General features: G+C 30.6%; 2 protein-coding genes across 2 annotated transcripts; both read right to left on the bottom strand.

The window, feature by feature from the left end:
- Positions 1-242: 242 nt before the first annotated feature.
- LOC126653556 (glucan endo-1,3-beta-glucosidase) lies at positions 243-3,291 on the bottom strand. The gene is made up of 4 exons (XM_050347471.2): positions 3,134-3,291; positions 1,920-2,887; positions 1,075-1,393; positions 243-606 (listed from the first exon to the last, which is right to left on the bottom strand). The coding sequence occupies exons 1-4, from the start codon at positions 3,207-3,209 to the stop codon at positions 584-586; spliced, it is 1,386 nt and encodes a 461-aa protein (XP_050203428.1). The 5' UTR covers positions 3,210-3,291; the 3' UTR covers positions 243-583.
- A 563-nt stretch (positions 3,292-3,854) lies between these two features.
- LOC126654155 (thylakoid lumenal 17.4 kDa protein, chloroplastic) lies at positions 3,855-6,951 on the bottom strand. Its single transcript, XM_050348230.2, has 4 exons — positions 6,764-6,951; positions 6,593-6,696; positions 4,426-4,672; positions 3,855-4,291 (listed from the first exon to the last, which is right to left on the bottom strand). The coding sequence occupies exons 1-4, from the start codon at positions 6,870-6,872 to the stop codon at positions 4,068-4,070; spliced, it is 684 nt and encodes a 227-aa protein (XP_050204187.1). The 5' UTR covers positions 6,873-6,951; the 3' UTR covers positions 3,855-4,067.
- Between the last annotated feature and the right edge of the window lie 8,964 nt (positions 6,952-15,915).

Raw genomic sequence — 15,915 nt, 5'->3', positions numbered from 1 at the left:
TAATTTTACTAATCGTGAAAATGTTATGTATTCTATCTGGAGAGGAAATAGACTGCACCCTCGAGTAATATTCATGGCTGAGCCTGAGTTTATTTGATAGTAGCAGGGTAAAGGGTTGCAACTGCCAATATAATTTCGACATGGAGACAAATATGTAGTCTATTACCATGTACTAGCTGTTTTAACTGCCTGATTATACACAGTTATGTAGTCTAGGAGACGATGTAGTGTCTAGTACACAGTTATGTAGTTATGAATGCACTGTGCACGACAATATTATGTCTAGCAGTCGTAGACAAATATGCCGTCTATGTCACTATATATAACTGGGAAGTAGCTGTTTTCGATATCATGATCCTAATTGGTCACTACCGAAAAATCATGTGGAAGATATCAATTGAATTATTTAAGCTCTTGTGCAAGCAATTATCGGTTTGGATTCTGCGGACTGCCCTTTTGTTCAATCTCTTGAGGCACGCTGTGCCGATATAGCTAGTGCTTATTCTACTTACATCATACAAGAAAGGGGAGAAATTAGGAGAAATTCAAAGGAAAAGTAGTGTTTGCTGACTTCTTCATAATTTCAGTAGTTGCAATTTCCATAGCCTGAAAAATATTGAGGGAAACAAAGTAAACATTAAGAACCTTTAAGCACACACACACAAAAAAAATAGAATCTCATAAATCATTTACTTATACGAGATGTAATATTTTATTTGAAAATTTGAACATTTTTTTGCTTCAGATATCTGAAAAAACTGTAGCTAACAAGATATGTTATACTTAATATATTTTAAGCTCTATTTTTTTTTTCAAAATTATTCACGATATTAGAATTCAGAGAACGAAAGTTGACACTGTAAACCCGAGCTGAAAATAATGTCAATGTAAGATTCACATCAGATGATTAATGCACAAACTTTATTAACTACATATTTTTAGTTTTGGAATCATTATCATTTATGTCCGAGCTACATATAATTGAATTATCAAAAAAGAAAAGAAAATAACCATAAATAATAACCTGAACAAAAGAAAATCGAGAAGAAAACACACTAATAAACCGAAACTTACTTGGATCAACACTGGTGATAGCTCCGGTCAATTTGAAATCGCAATCATAATCGTTCCTTCCGTTAGCTTGATAGTAAGCATTCATCGCAAATGCGGCATGTGCCCTAACTGTATTTGGAAGGAAGCACTCACCATCATATTGAATAGCTCCACAGTACTCTGATCCCAACCCACAAACATAATCGATGTTTCTTTGTAAAGCCTCTGTGTCGGCCCCTGTTTTCGGTAGGCACCACTGTTTCCCTGCAGGTGCTGTATTCACTGCTGGTGGTGCAACCATTGGCACCGGGCTCGGGTTCCTGGGAGTGGATGATCTAGACTGCCAACATCAAACATCAAAAAACCAACATGTCAAATAAAGGTATAAATACAGTAAGCTACATGATAAATAGATGATAAATAGAAACGTCGAAATCGAAAATGCATAAATAAAATAACTACAAAATGATATTCTTATAAGAGTAAGTTACAAATAGAGTATTTTCGAAAAGAGAAATGAAACGCCAAAAAACAATTTACATGCAACATACGTGTGCAACAATAGTGCGATATACGCTAATCAAGCATATGTGGTCTATATGATCTTGTAAACATTAAAAATCTCGATAAATTTCTTTTAAAATGTAGAAACTTACAAAAAGATTGGTTCAATATTTATGCCTATGTATTTATAAATTTATTTTCTTGCAGTCTAAGCTATTTTTCATCATAATAAACATGTGAATACAAAACTTTAAAAAAAAACTTAATTAAAAGCATAGTTCACTATGAATATTAACAATTAGGAGGATGAATGTAATGATTAACAAATATGTAACATGATGGTTTTTGGCTGCGGAAGCTACCGTGGACCGCAGGATTCCGATATCATAAACCAGAGTCATGTCTGGCTGGAACAATCCAAAATTCCGCTCACATGTCGGTCCGGGTTTGAGATTTTCATTAAATAGTGCAAACATATAAGTCTCGAATGTCCGATTAGGCATGAGAGGAGTCCCAGCACCAGATGTTACATGTTTCATAAGATTTCCGTTGTACTGAGCTGCATTTTCTACATCTACACCAACTTGTGAAGAATCGCCTTTCGAAGGCCATCCGGTCTCGGCTATGACTATATCAATGTCACTAAAACCAAGGAGTTTGATTGCTGAAAAGACTGCATCAAGCTGCCCATCTAACATATTTGTGTACATAAGTTTGGTGTTAACATCGATCACTCCAGGATTAGGCCTAAATAGTGCGTAATCAAGCGTATCCGCGGAAAATCCGAAAAACGGATAAGGATTTATCATAAATGGCGAATCGGTCTCTCTGAGGAAGCTAAGCAATGGTTTAAGCACATGAATATCGTAACCTTGTCGGAATTTTCCCGTCGACGGCGGGCTCGAAGTCGAGAGAATGCCTAAGGAATGAGGCGTCGAAACTTTGATTTTACGGTCTAATGATGCTTCGACAAGAGCCGCATGGAGAGTCTGCATAGCTGGAACAAGGCGGGCAATTAACAATTTGTTTGCAGTTGATAATACTTCATTTCCGACTAAAATTCGGACGATTTTCGTGGCAGAAACATAGGGTTGGATATTAGATTTTAACCATTGTTGAGCAAACTTTAGATTGGTAAGCTGAGGGATTTGATCATTAGGGATAGTGACTGTAACTTCAATCCCAGTACGAGCAAATGCTTGTAAAATTTCTCTATTTGAATCAAAAAGCTTAATACGGTTGATAATGGTGGATTTCACTAGAAATGTTGCAACTTCTTTTGGTGGTGGAAGATTATTTGCCATTGTACCATAATTAACGCCAATAGTACCTAAGAAAATTAATAGTATAATTGGTATAAGTAATAATACATAATAATATTTCTCTTAAACATATAACAAATCATCTTCTAGTCCATAACACTAGCTATTTATTTAGATATGTTTCACGAAAATTTCTCGAGTCTTATATTTCAGTATTATAAAACACCGAAACTCTAAAAAATTTAAAATTTGAGTTCTTCATAAATGCATGTAATGTATAAATAAAACATTTATATATAAGTATATAGGAATACCTTGAACTAGAGTTGATTGGAGAAACAAAATTGAAGCAAGCATTGAAGCAAAGAAGGCACCACATTGTATCTCCATATAACAAAAATTAGTTGAAGTTTGAGAATATTGATTGATTATTTGGTCAAAATATGTTTATTTCCACAAGTTAATTTGTGTGATACCTTTCTTTGCTAAGAGGGAAAGCTTTGTGGGATTGTATTTTGTACTATAAGCTTGTTTTAGATGGACCATTTAATTTTTAACTTTGTCTTTGAATCTATTCTCACTTCTTAGGTTATGTTTATTACCAAATAATGAGTCAATCCCGGTTTTTAAACTTGTGGAACAAGCTAACATAAATTCAAATCGATTTATTTTAACAATTTAATTCATGACTCTTCAAAAAAAAAATTCAATTAAAACAACATAAGATACTAAAGTGAAAACATATATATGTCGAAATTAACATAAGATACTAAATGAAATTACTTTTACAAATGCTTTTCGAAGAGTAATAGATTAATTATTAAAATAAATTAAATACAATGGTATCACCATCAACATGCTTTTACAAATAATAAGTAGTATTGAAAACAAAGAAGCTATATACCCACTTGCTTATGATAAACATTCATTTATATATATCCACAACCACAAGAATCATTGAATGCCTTCAGTGAACATGATTCTCTATAGATCACTAAAAATCATTCTACATGATAGTTATGTTGCACGGAAACAGAACGTCGAAATGAAAACTACTGAAATAAAAAACGATGGATCGATATTTTTTACAAGATTATAAATATAAAGTTTTGGTATTCAAGAAACCTTTTCCAAAATGGAAAATAAAACACCGAAATTCAGCAGATGAATATTTTCCGTGCAACGTAGATTATATTGTAAACCGACATCTATTAATCACAAGAGCAAAAAGAAGAAGATGAACTGAAATCACCGACATCCAAGAACGTCTCTTCCATCAGGATTGATGGTTGTGTTTCTACAAAGCTTCTGAAGATCAATGTAGCCTATTATAGTATCCTCAAAAACGGCATCGGACAGTTCTGCTTCGTCAAAAGTAGAGCCCGATAGTACAGCATTCTTAAATACAGTTCCTTGGAGATTGGCTTTCCCAAAGTTAACCCTATCTAACACAGCATTTGAGAAGTCCACACCTGCAAAAAGTTGTATGAAGAAGGCAGACATCTTTATGTTTGTTCTGCTAAAACTATGTATCCACAACCATAATACCTGCATAGTCATAATTTACGAGGAATCCGGCTTTGAAATAAATGGAATCAAAGTTTACCCTTGAAGCTAGCTCCAACAGCATAAGCCTTTGACATTACGACTTCTGACATATCAGCGCCATCAAACTTGGCATCTGACATAAGTGCGGCTGAAAGCGTCTTTCCTTTCAGATTGGATCTGTCATTTGTATAATCACAAAAGCGAAGATCAATTGGCTTGTCGTAAACACCATTGGCTTGACCTATTGTGTTCCCAACAAATGCCTTTTCACAACGATCGGGATCTGTTGAAAGTGGGGGCAGCCTCTGCAAAGCAAAGTGACATGTTAGAAAATATGCACTCATATCTTTGCAGACATCCCATGCATAATTTGTTTTATAAAAAAAGTACCTTCCAGTCAACAAAGAGATTGCCGCAATAATATTCTATGAATATGAATTGATGATTTATTTGTATCCCGTTTAATAGGATAAATATGGATAGTTTGTATACGGTTTAATAGGTATAGATATAGATATAGATAGTTTGTATATAAATGTAAGACGGGTTGATTGTCATGAACTCTAAGATAAAAACAGACACGGACATCAGCAGAAATCATTCAACTGATATGCTTGTAGAACAAAATATACCATCTGAAATTTTAACAAACAATTAATCATCTATTGTGTATACTGCAGATGATTCCTTAAACACAGTTGGTGTTGTATTTTAGGTAGCTCTTATCAATTCAAATGAGCAAGAATCATTCAATATACAAGGCCAATCAATGGTTCCTTGACAAAATTGCAAGATTATGCTACCCCAAGTTTCTGACTTATCAAAGATTATCACCTTCACACACAGCTTTTCTTACAGCTAGCTCCAATGTTGAAGAGCCTCAAAAGATTTCTAAAAGCTCAGACTAAGTTATATGGAAGTAAACTATGGCAGAAGAGCTGACAACGGTTGCTGCTTATGATACAGTATAGTCCCTCTTCCTAATGGCAAACATGAAGTGGACAGTCCATGGGTTTTCTAAAGTCTAAACAAAGTTCAACTCCGACGGATCTGTTAACCGCCAATCTACTAAATAAATGGTGTAGACTACAATGAGACTTTTGCTCTGGACCTCTACGATAGTTCTCTTATCTGTTTCCATTAATAACTTATGGAACTTATCTTAAAATGACATTAAATTTGTCATTTCTACTTCACATGATATTGGAAAGTTATTGAATTTAAAAATAAAAGAAAAAGTGTCTTGTAACTTGAAATGAGAAGATAGAGAGTATGTGGTTTTTCCCTTATTGCTTAGGAGAACTCAATACATTGGGTTTATAAGTTTGGTTTTTCTCATATGGGTTTGGACTCCAAGAGGTATCCAATTTTGTGAACGGGGTAAGAGTTCATCCTTCCGTACTAACCACTTAATATTTTTTTATTTAATTCTTTTGTAACTGTTTTGACTCTTTGATTTTACCTCCCCACGTTTTTGACTGTTGCTGTTTTCCCTCATTAAGCAGAAAACGTTTTCTGTATTAATTATTTACACAACAGCTATATTTTCTTAGCCTATAAATAAGGGAAGAAAATGTTTTAGAGCTGATTTCACAGTGCATTGTAATCAGTATTTCCGACTGTTTTATCATAGGGACGCCGCGGTTGATAGTCAGCTTTACACCACCGAGCTGTGCTGCGAAACGTTTAAAAGAGAGCGACCTAGTCCGCGACTCAGCCTCATCGTATTCAGTTCATTTTACAGCAATTGTTCCAACACATGAAAAATGGCTAAATCAGGAAAATAAATTAATCGAAACAAGCATACCGATGAAGCCTAATTAGTTTAATTTTAAGGCAACAACACATATCTGGTCCCTGTATTATCAAACTTTTAACAATTGAGTCCTTGTACTAAAAAACGTCAAAACACATTGAGTCCTTTCGTCCAATTCCGTGTATTTCGGTTAGAGATGAATTCAATGTTTTTGCAAGGACGGAAATGGACGGAAATACTTAATTTGGATGAAATTGATAGTGTAGGGATCCAATGCAGATGTTTTTTAGTACATGGATTCAATCGAGAGAGCGCAGATATCCGTCAAGCCTAATTCTCACAAGCAATATATTTTAAAGAAAAAACAGAATCTAAATAAACTGCTCATATCAAAACCCTATCCACCAAAAACATAAAAATTGCCAAACTCGAAATTAGTAAATAAAGGGTGTGAAAAAGCATAATTAACCTGACCAGCGGCCATTACAGGTGATACAGAAGTGACAGCCCAAGCAGCAAGAAGACCACAAGCCACACTTTGAAGTTCCTTCCATGGCTTTGATTTAGACCCATCTGCTCAAACAACAAAATGAAACACTGTTAAACATACAAAATAAATGAATGTGAAAATGTCTTATACCTGAAGAACAAGTGATTTTAATCGGTTGGTGAGGCTCAGGGACTGAGAAACGGCTGCGTTTTGAAGATAATGAGGAGCGGAGACTGAGCGGGAGTGAAATTGTAGACATTTTCTTTGGTTTTCTTTCGAGTTATCCGTTCATGGTTCTGGTCTACTCGTCTTTAAGATATATCTGACGTGGCCACACACTGGATATTCTATAGTATAGTACTAGCTTTTCGACTAGAAAGAAACACCAAATTACTCTTACCTCCTCCATCTTTAATATAGTTCACATTTTAGTCATTTTTTGTTTCAAAATCAAACTGTATGGTTCTTCACTTTTTTTTTTTTGATATTTTAGTCTTCCATTTATTTATTATTTAAGTAAGTTCAAAAATTAAATTAAAAAATTAAATTTTAGTTTAGACTTTAAAATTATTTTTTTGACACAAGTATAGATAAAAAAATATTTTTTATGAGATTAAATAACTTTTTTTTTGATAATTGGAGAGGGGGGAGCGTGGTAGGAATTGAACCCACGACCTAGCAGTTTGCTGCCTAGCGCTTATACCATTTGAGTTATAACTCATTGGTAGATTAAATAACTTAATAGAATTCATTTCAATTAAAACAAATTAAATAACTTAATAGAATTCATTTCGTTTGTTTTATTTTACTTGTATTTTTTTAATTTCTAACTTCATTTACTTTCTAAAATTAAAACAATAATTTTATTTCAAAAAATGAAAACACCAAAAGTATTAAAATTAAGTTAAGGTCATTACATTAAATAGTTATACATTATAATATTAAATTTTATGTATTTCAATTCAATAAAATAATATAAAATTCAACATATATCTGTTTGGTTTTAATTTGATTTTTTTATTCAAAATCAAACTAGGCATAAAGCATTTTAAGCAAAAGAAAAGTCAATTTTTTGAAAACTTTTAAAAAGTTGATTGATTATGACCTAATTTCGGTGGGTATTTAGTAATTATTATTATAATTCTATCTACCTATCTCCTCTTACATTTATTTTTCATAATTTACAATAAATATATATGACGATATCACTCTCTAACAATAGTGGCACTTTAATAATATATAGATTGCCCATATTAATATAATTTAATTGTTTAAAATTTAGAAAGTTGGAAGCTTTCCAACTTGTTGCAATATAAAATAATTCTAAAAAGAAAAACCTCTCTAGGTTTTAATATCTCCAAATAACAAACTATATTCAAGGAAAAATTTTGTTTTTTTTTCTAACTAACATCCAACAAGAATTTAAAAAATTCAATTATGTCAACTTAAATTGGAACCTAAAAATACTAATACCTTGTGATAGAAGTTAAAAGAAATAATAACCTAATAATAATAATAAATTGCATACCAAAACATATCCTCATCTCTTGCTTGTATGTAATTATTATTCAGAATCATCTTTTATATCATTGACTTTTCCGGCCAAAAAACTGAAGATCAATGGACAATAACGCCGCCGGCGCATGTTGGTCGTACGAGAAGCTGAAATGGGTCGGAACAAGCGTGGCCTCCGCATTCTTCTGCTCCCTGGAACGGTGTTCTTGCATTAACCTCTCCACCTCCGACGACGCTGACGACGCCGAGGAGGCTCATGATCGGCCTCTCATGTTCTGTAATTCTATGTCTAGCTCGTCTGTTTCGAAACCAGCTGCAGCTGCCGCCGTTGCTTTATCTTCTGCGTAATAAGATATCGGAACCTTTTTTTTTTCTATTTTGTGATCTTATGTTTCAGGATTTTGTAATATTTTTTTCTTTTTTGTTAGATCTGTTTCTGGAATTGTGTTAATATGAATCGAAACATGTTGATCTAGATTAATTTCTTCTTTTTAATTTAAGATTGTAATAATTTCATTGCAAAAGATGGAATTTAAATAGAATTTGAATATTAGATCTTCATAATTTTTCTTTTTGCCAATAGATCTTCATAATTAAATATCGGATTTTTCATTTTACGAAAGTTATAATTTTGTATTTTTATTATTTATGCATTTTTTTCTTTTCACTTTTCCGTTTTCATATTCTGTAAAAAAAGTTGTTTTGCTGTTTCTGTTTCCGTAAAACTTAATTTATACCTCTTGTATCAGTCATATTATGTCTTGTAATTAATACCGTAAATTTCTTTGTGAATAATGTTGAGGTAGTCATCTTCAAAGGAAAAAAAATCCAACAATTGATCAAATCATAGTATCTTCAAGAGCAAGAGATATCATTTTTAGTCCTGCTGTTAGCCTGCCATATTCTTATTAAACAATGTTTGGTCACTAATCATTAAGAATTGAATGTCTAATTTTGATAAAATATTGCACAAACAATAAGCAGAATCCCCGAAGAGCAACTCTTTGTAAGCCTTGTACACCGACAAGTCTCGTTCTGGTAGGAGTGTTTTCATGTTGCGGGGATAGGCAAGATAGGTAACTCTAACTTTCCTTCTGCACATTTATGTTTGATAGTTCCACATGCCATTAATTGTGACTAACGGAACACATAAAAAAAAATATGCTCGGAAAATGAGAAAAGTTTATTGCATAAACGCACCGCTTCTTCCTTCTATCTCCAATTTCCAAATCATGAGAAGCCAAATAAATAAGCTCAATTGGGATGAACTCATGCCATTTACATTTCAAGTTGATCTTGTGAACATTCCAAGCATCCACTACCCATCTGCAAAACAAGAAAACAATATCAAAAGCAATGCGAAATTGCAATGAAACCATTAAAAACATATAAAAGCAACAGATATAAATGATTACCTGAAAAGAATGGACATATGTGAGTAAACTCTCTGCAGGAAGTATAAAGGAATTAGACATTTCAATCAAGCGAGCCACATAACGGGTCTCGTTGCAAACAATTTTCAACCTCTCCAACATAATTTTTATGCTTCCATCAAACTCCAAGACATAGAGTCCAACCAAGTCCGGGATTAAAAAATGTCGAACTTGTAAACCTTAGCTGAATAGTACTTTCGACCCCCGCTACACACAGTGCCCCCAAGATAGTGTATCAGGTTACCAACTATGCAGGGGAGGGTCAGGAGGGTCGGCCGACCCTCTTTGCTGGAAAAATTATAAAAAATTACGGGTATTTTTCTTGTAGAGGCGGTTATTACCTCCCGTACAAGTGCAAATTACCACATTTACATTTTGTATCTTGTTTACTGTGGTTTGATTTTTCTAAATAAGTGAATGTCAAAATTTCGACCATCCTAAATTTGAATTCTGGTTCCGTCCCAGCAACTATGTATGAAGTTCCATCAAAGGGAACATCGCAAGGCATACTTTTGAACATTTTCCGGTAAGATCATAGAGGTGCCATGGACGTTCAGGTTGTGCAACACAGAAAATGAACACATAAGAACTTGCCGATGTAGGCCTAGTTTGGATAGTTAAGGCATATCTAAGTGCATCAAGAGGTTGTGGGTTCGAATCACGCCTCGGTAACTAACAAACTAATAATTAAAACTCGGAAGAGTCGATTACCATCTTTGACACACACACACAAAAAAACACATCAGAATTTGATTTTGGAGAAGAAGACATCAGGAATTAACTCTCCTTCTGAACTCCTGCATCTGGAAAAACGATAAATTCAGATATCCCCAAACTAAAGGGTAATTAATTAATTTTGAGAGTACCTAAACTATATCATTTTTTACAATATGCTAACCAAACTTTAATCCCTTCCAATTTGATTACCAAATTTTAATTTTTTTTCTCTTCCAATTTGGTTCGGAATTTAAATTTTATTTTAACAAGTTTTTCACCCAAAAAAAAAATGTGAGTAAACCCTCTATACAAAATAGTTTTTTAAAACTTATAATACTTTAAAGGTATAAATTTTTTTGACTTTTTTTTCATTTTCTCAAAAGTTCAAACATGTCATTCATGTTTGATGCATAATCTCAATTTTTAATACGTAATTTCTTAAAAAATGTTTACCACATGTAATAGTTTTGTCATGTCATATTTGCAACAAGTAAATGAGTATTTGCGATAATGAATTTTTTAATTATTATTTATTATTTTAATCATTAAAAATTCCACATGGCTAACACACAATTGGTTTGTTGCACGAATGACATATCACAACGGTTGCATTGAATTATTTTTCAATATAAACATTACAAATTTACACATTCTTTTACAGTTTATGCTAACAAAAGTAAATAGTAATTACTCAATGTATTCAGGGTGTAAATTTTTTATGCATGCTTTAAAAAGACAATTTATTCGTATAACATATAAAATATCTTTAAAAACGGAATATAGACTTCTTAAATAAAATATGTAAAAATGAGAAATGTTTCTTCTTACATATAATACAGAGTGTATAATTTTTTCATAACTTAATCTTTTTTAAATAATTTTTTATTGTAATATTTATAGAATTATTCATATTTTCTTATTGAAATTATACTCTCAATTAAATTTTATTTTTATTGAAATTAAACTTCTATGTAATTTTAATTTTTTTAATCAAACTAAATAAATTATACTATACTTTTAATATTTACAAGTTACTCAAAAGTTCAAATCATTTAAATAATTCAGCTAATTTTCTTTTAATAAAGGTTAATATTAGTATAATATTGCATATCTTATTCAATTCCTCACACATTTATATTTTCCTAAAGTCACTACTAATTTATTAAGTGTGTGTTGTTACCCACACTACAAAAAATTTGGCTTCTTGTGACAAAAAAATATGTGACAAACTATATTTTGTCATAATAAATAGGTTAGTTGTGACAAAAAAAATTATTTTGTCACAATGAGAGTTCAATGAAATGATATTGCGACAAATACATATTGTGTCAACCATTTTTGTCACTATAAAAAATAATTATGTTTGTTGTGACTAACTATTTTGACAAAAACATGTTTTGTCGCCGTAATTTAAAATATTTTTATTATGACAAAATTATTCTTATCATAATATTTAAAAAAGTTGTGACAAATTTTATTTTGCAGCAATTAGATATATTTTGTCACTATAAAATTTAATTACGTTTGTTGTGACAAAGTATTTTGCCAATAAAAGATATTGTAATAAATTATTATTGTGTCAAATTTTGTCGTCACTTATAAAAAAGTAAATATGTCTTTGTGACAATGTATTTTGCCAAAACAAATGTTTTGTTTTCGTATTTTAAACCTACAGTTATAACGACTGCATATGGACCTGATGTCAACCGTATGTCAACCTTATAAAACACAAACATAAACTCTTTCCACTACTGTTTATTGTGTCAAATTTATTTGTCAATAAAAAAAGTAAATTTGTTTTTCTGACAAAATATTTTGCCAAAACAAATGTTTGGTTCCGATATTTTAAAAAGACAGTTATAATATTTATTGTGTCATATTTATTTGTCACTATATAAAAAAGTAAATATATTGTTGTGACAAAGTAATTTGCCAAAACAAATGTTTTGTGCCTGTATTTTAAACTATAGTTATAATAACCGTAAATAAACCGTTTATTGACCATATGTCAACCTTATGAAACACAAAATACACACAAAATAGAGAAAGAAAAACTAATTGCAGAAAATAAATGGTAAAATAGAAAATATATACAGTTATAATGAAAAAATAAATTTTAGCATAATATTTAAAGACTTTAGTAACGAATTTATTTTTCAGCAATTAATTAAACTTATATAATGTTGTGATAATTAAATATTGTGTCAAATATTTTTGTCACTATAGCAATTAATTGTGTTTGTTGTGACAATGGGTTTTGACAAAAACTGTTTTGTCACTGTATATTAAAAATACAGTTATTATGATAAAATAAATTTTACCATAATATGTAAAAATATTGTGAATAATTTTATTTTTCAGCAATTAAGCGAAATTAAATGATATTGTGATTAATAAATGTTTTGTCACCATGGAATTGAAAAAAAAAATTATGATAACAGGTTTAAATGGGTTATGAAATTATATTTTATTTTGATAAAAAAAGGTATATGACAATTAAGATTCAAATATCCAAATTAGGTTAATCGAAGCACTCTTCATTAGGGAAAAACTTTTTTTGCTGAATATTGACACCACACTACCGCATCAATTCCATATGTTTGTACGCTTCTCACGCCGCCGCACTTTCATTGATTTGTGTTTGTTGATGCTTATTTGTCCAGGTATTTTTTAACTTATGAAAAGAGACTAAATTGATTAATGTAGGATGAATTTCACATTCAAATTGCTTATTTGTTCAATTGATAATTTAATTTTTTAACTGATTCGTACTAACTCGAGGTCGGGCTTAAAACTCGACGACTTATCACCTATTCTCGAGTTTATTAGCTCAGTAAAATCAAGAACTCGAGGTTTTGCTTCCATTTCGTCGAGTATTAAGACTTACATCAAGTTTGTGCTTTGACAGAGATAAAAAAGTCGAGTTAAGGATGTAACTCGTCGAATATTAAGCATGACATCGAGTTTAACATTGCAAACGACGTATAAACTCGAGTTAAGTTTAAAAATTCGTCGACTATATAGGCTGACCTCGAGTATGTTTTAACAGTAACACTAACCAAATGTTAGCCTTGTTTTAGAACTGCAGGTAGTTCAGGGAAAGAAATTGGATATATTTTTAAAATAGCTAACGGTATCTGATTTGTTATCTCAATGAAAACATTTTTTTTCTTGCAGATTGGAATTGAATGAAAGAAGATGGACGTCTCCTATATCAAAAGTTAGGCCTAATTTAGTTTCTTTTCTTTATAGCAAATAGTTTACATGTTTCATACGATCGGTTATTTCAGTGTTATTAAAGACTTAATCATTGATAATTTTATGTAATATTTGAATTGATTTTGTTTTTTATTCATTGATTTTAGCAACAAATTACCGTATTCAATTATTTTGGTATCGATAAAAATGGAAATAATAGCTTGTTGTGACAAATTAATTTTGTTACAGCTACCTAATAATAATGACAATTAATTTCGTCACGTAATGATTAAATTTCTTCTTGTGATAAATTAAATTTGTCACCGTTAACAACTTATAATGACAATTAATTTCGTCATGTTATAATATATTATTTGTTGTGATAAATTATATTTGTCACCGATGACAAACTGTAATGACAATTAAGTTCGTCACATTATGATAACTTACTTGTTGTGATAAATTTTTTTTGTCACAGCTAACTAATTATAATGACAATTAATTTCGTCACGTTATGATAACTTACTTGTTGTGATAAATTAAATTTGTCACCGTTGACAAATTATAATGACAATTAATTTCGTCATGTTATGATAAATTACTTATTTTGATAAATTAAATTTGTCACCGTCGACAAATTATAATGACAATTAATTTTGTCACATTATCATTATATTACGTGTTGTGATAAATTAAATTTATCACAACTAACCAATTATTATGACAATTAATTTCGTCACGTTAAGTTAAATTACTTCTTATGATAAATTAAATTTATCACAACTACCTAATTATAATGACAATTAATCTCGTCACATTATGTTAAATTACTTGTTGTGATAAATTACATGTATCACAATTAATTAATTATTATGACAATCAATTTCGTCACTTTATGATTGATTACTTGTGATAAATATTTTTTTGTCACTTCACAATCTTTTTGTCACTAATAACTCGGCGTATGTGGTGACAAATGTATATTACTTGTGATAAATATGGTTTTATCACCATATAATCTTTTTGTCACTAATAACTCGGTGTATGTAGTGACAAATTTATATGAATTGTGATAAATATTTTTTTGTCATGTTATTAGCGTTTTGTCACTAGAAGTCGATGTATATTACGACAAATTTTGACAACATTGGATTACTTGTGATATACATTTTCGTCACAATAAATATGAATGTGACAAAACAATTTTATCACAATAGAAAATTTATGGTGACAAACTATAAAATTGACTTATTGTGACTTGTTTGTTGTGACCAACAAAATTCGTCACAAAGTAGTCACAATAACGTTGTTGTGACAAATTTTGGGCTTAACATGATAAATTTTATTCGTCACAAGAAGCCAAATTTTTTGTAGTGCCACTACATGCTTTAAAGTTTAATCCTATCAAATCAAAGAAAAACAAAACGAAATTGATGACTTAATTTGATTTGTCATTTTCATAAAATCTATAGATATAGAGTTTATGCAAACAATTGTTGCTTTAGTAGTTGTTTAATCTTTTGATATAACATCAAATACAGCAAATAATATCTGTTCCATAATTTTTTCATTAAAAAAAATACATGTTCCATAATTGCTAATGCATTATGAGCATATATTCTTTGATGATTATTTTTAATCATTTATCAAAAGTTGATGCCAAATTCTAGAATCAATATCAGCCTCCTGTTCTGGTTTCCTTTTCTTCGCACTCTTTTCTTATAGGCATCGTGGAATGTCCCGAACCACTGCCGATTAATTCAAACCGAATTGGATAAGACATGTTAAAGCGATAAAAGTCTTCATAATTTTTTTAAAATTGTTACATACCAAACTCGAACCTGAATGAATATATGAAAATAATTCTTTTTATTTGAATTTATAGTAAAATTATAAAAAGAAATCAAAATTTACTATTTTTCTATTGGTATTTCATTCTCATTTTAATTGCTAGTAAAATTTATATTCTTCCCTTTACACAAAATTAAGTAAAAAAAATATAATAAAATTAAAATTATATTTCATTAATGAAATGATGAAGAAAAAAAAAGTGTAGAGATTGGAAATTAATCCATTGTTTCATAATTCTAAACAACGCCGAATGAACCAATAAATTTAAATATTTTCGACTTTTGTAATTATAATCAAAACTTTTAAAAAAATTCAGTTTTACTCATTTTCAAACATTCATTTAAATTTTAACCAATTTGTCCAATTGATTAATAATGTATGCTCAATTTCACACGCCCTCTATGTTGTCAAACAATCACGTCGAGAGTATGTGGACTATAAATTTTAGCTAAAATTGCAAATATTTTGAAGCTTTGGCTAGAATTGAAAAATTTCAAAAAAGAATTGGACTTTGTAATCCATCAGGCCTTACTACATTGGATTGTTTTTGACAGTATGGAGAGCATATGAGATTGAGTACATGCTGTT

This window comes from Mercurialis annua, linkage group LG6, assembly GCF_937616625.2.
Source record: "Mercurialis annua linkage group LG6, ddMerAnnu1.2, whole genome shotgun sequence".
Lineage (NCBI taxonomy): Eukaryota > Viridiplantae > Streptophyta > Magnoliopsida > Malpighiales > Euphorbiaceae > Mercurialis > Mercurialis annua.
The sequence above is the reverse complement of the archived record's forward strand: the minus strand, read 5'-3'. Positions and strand labels throughout refer to the sequence as shown.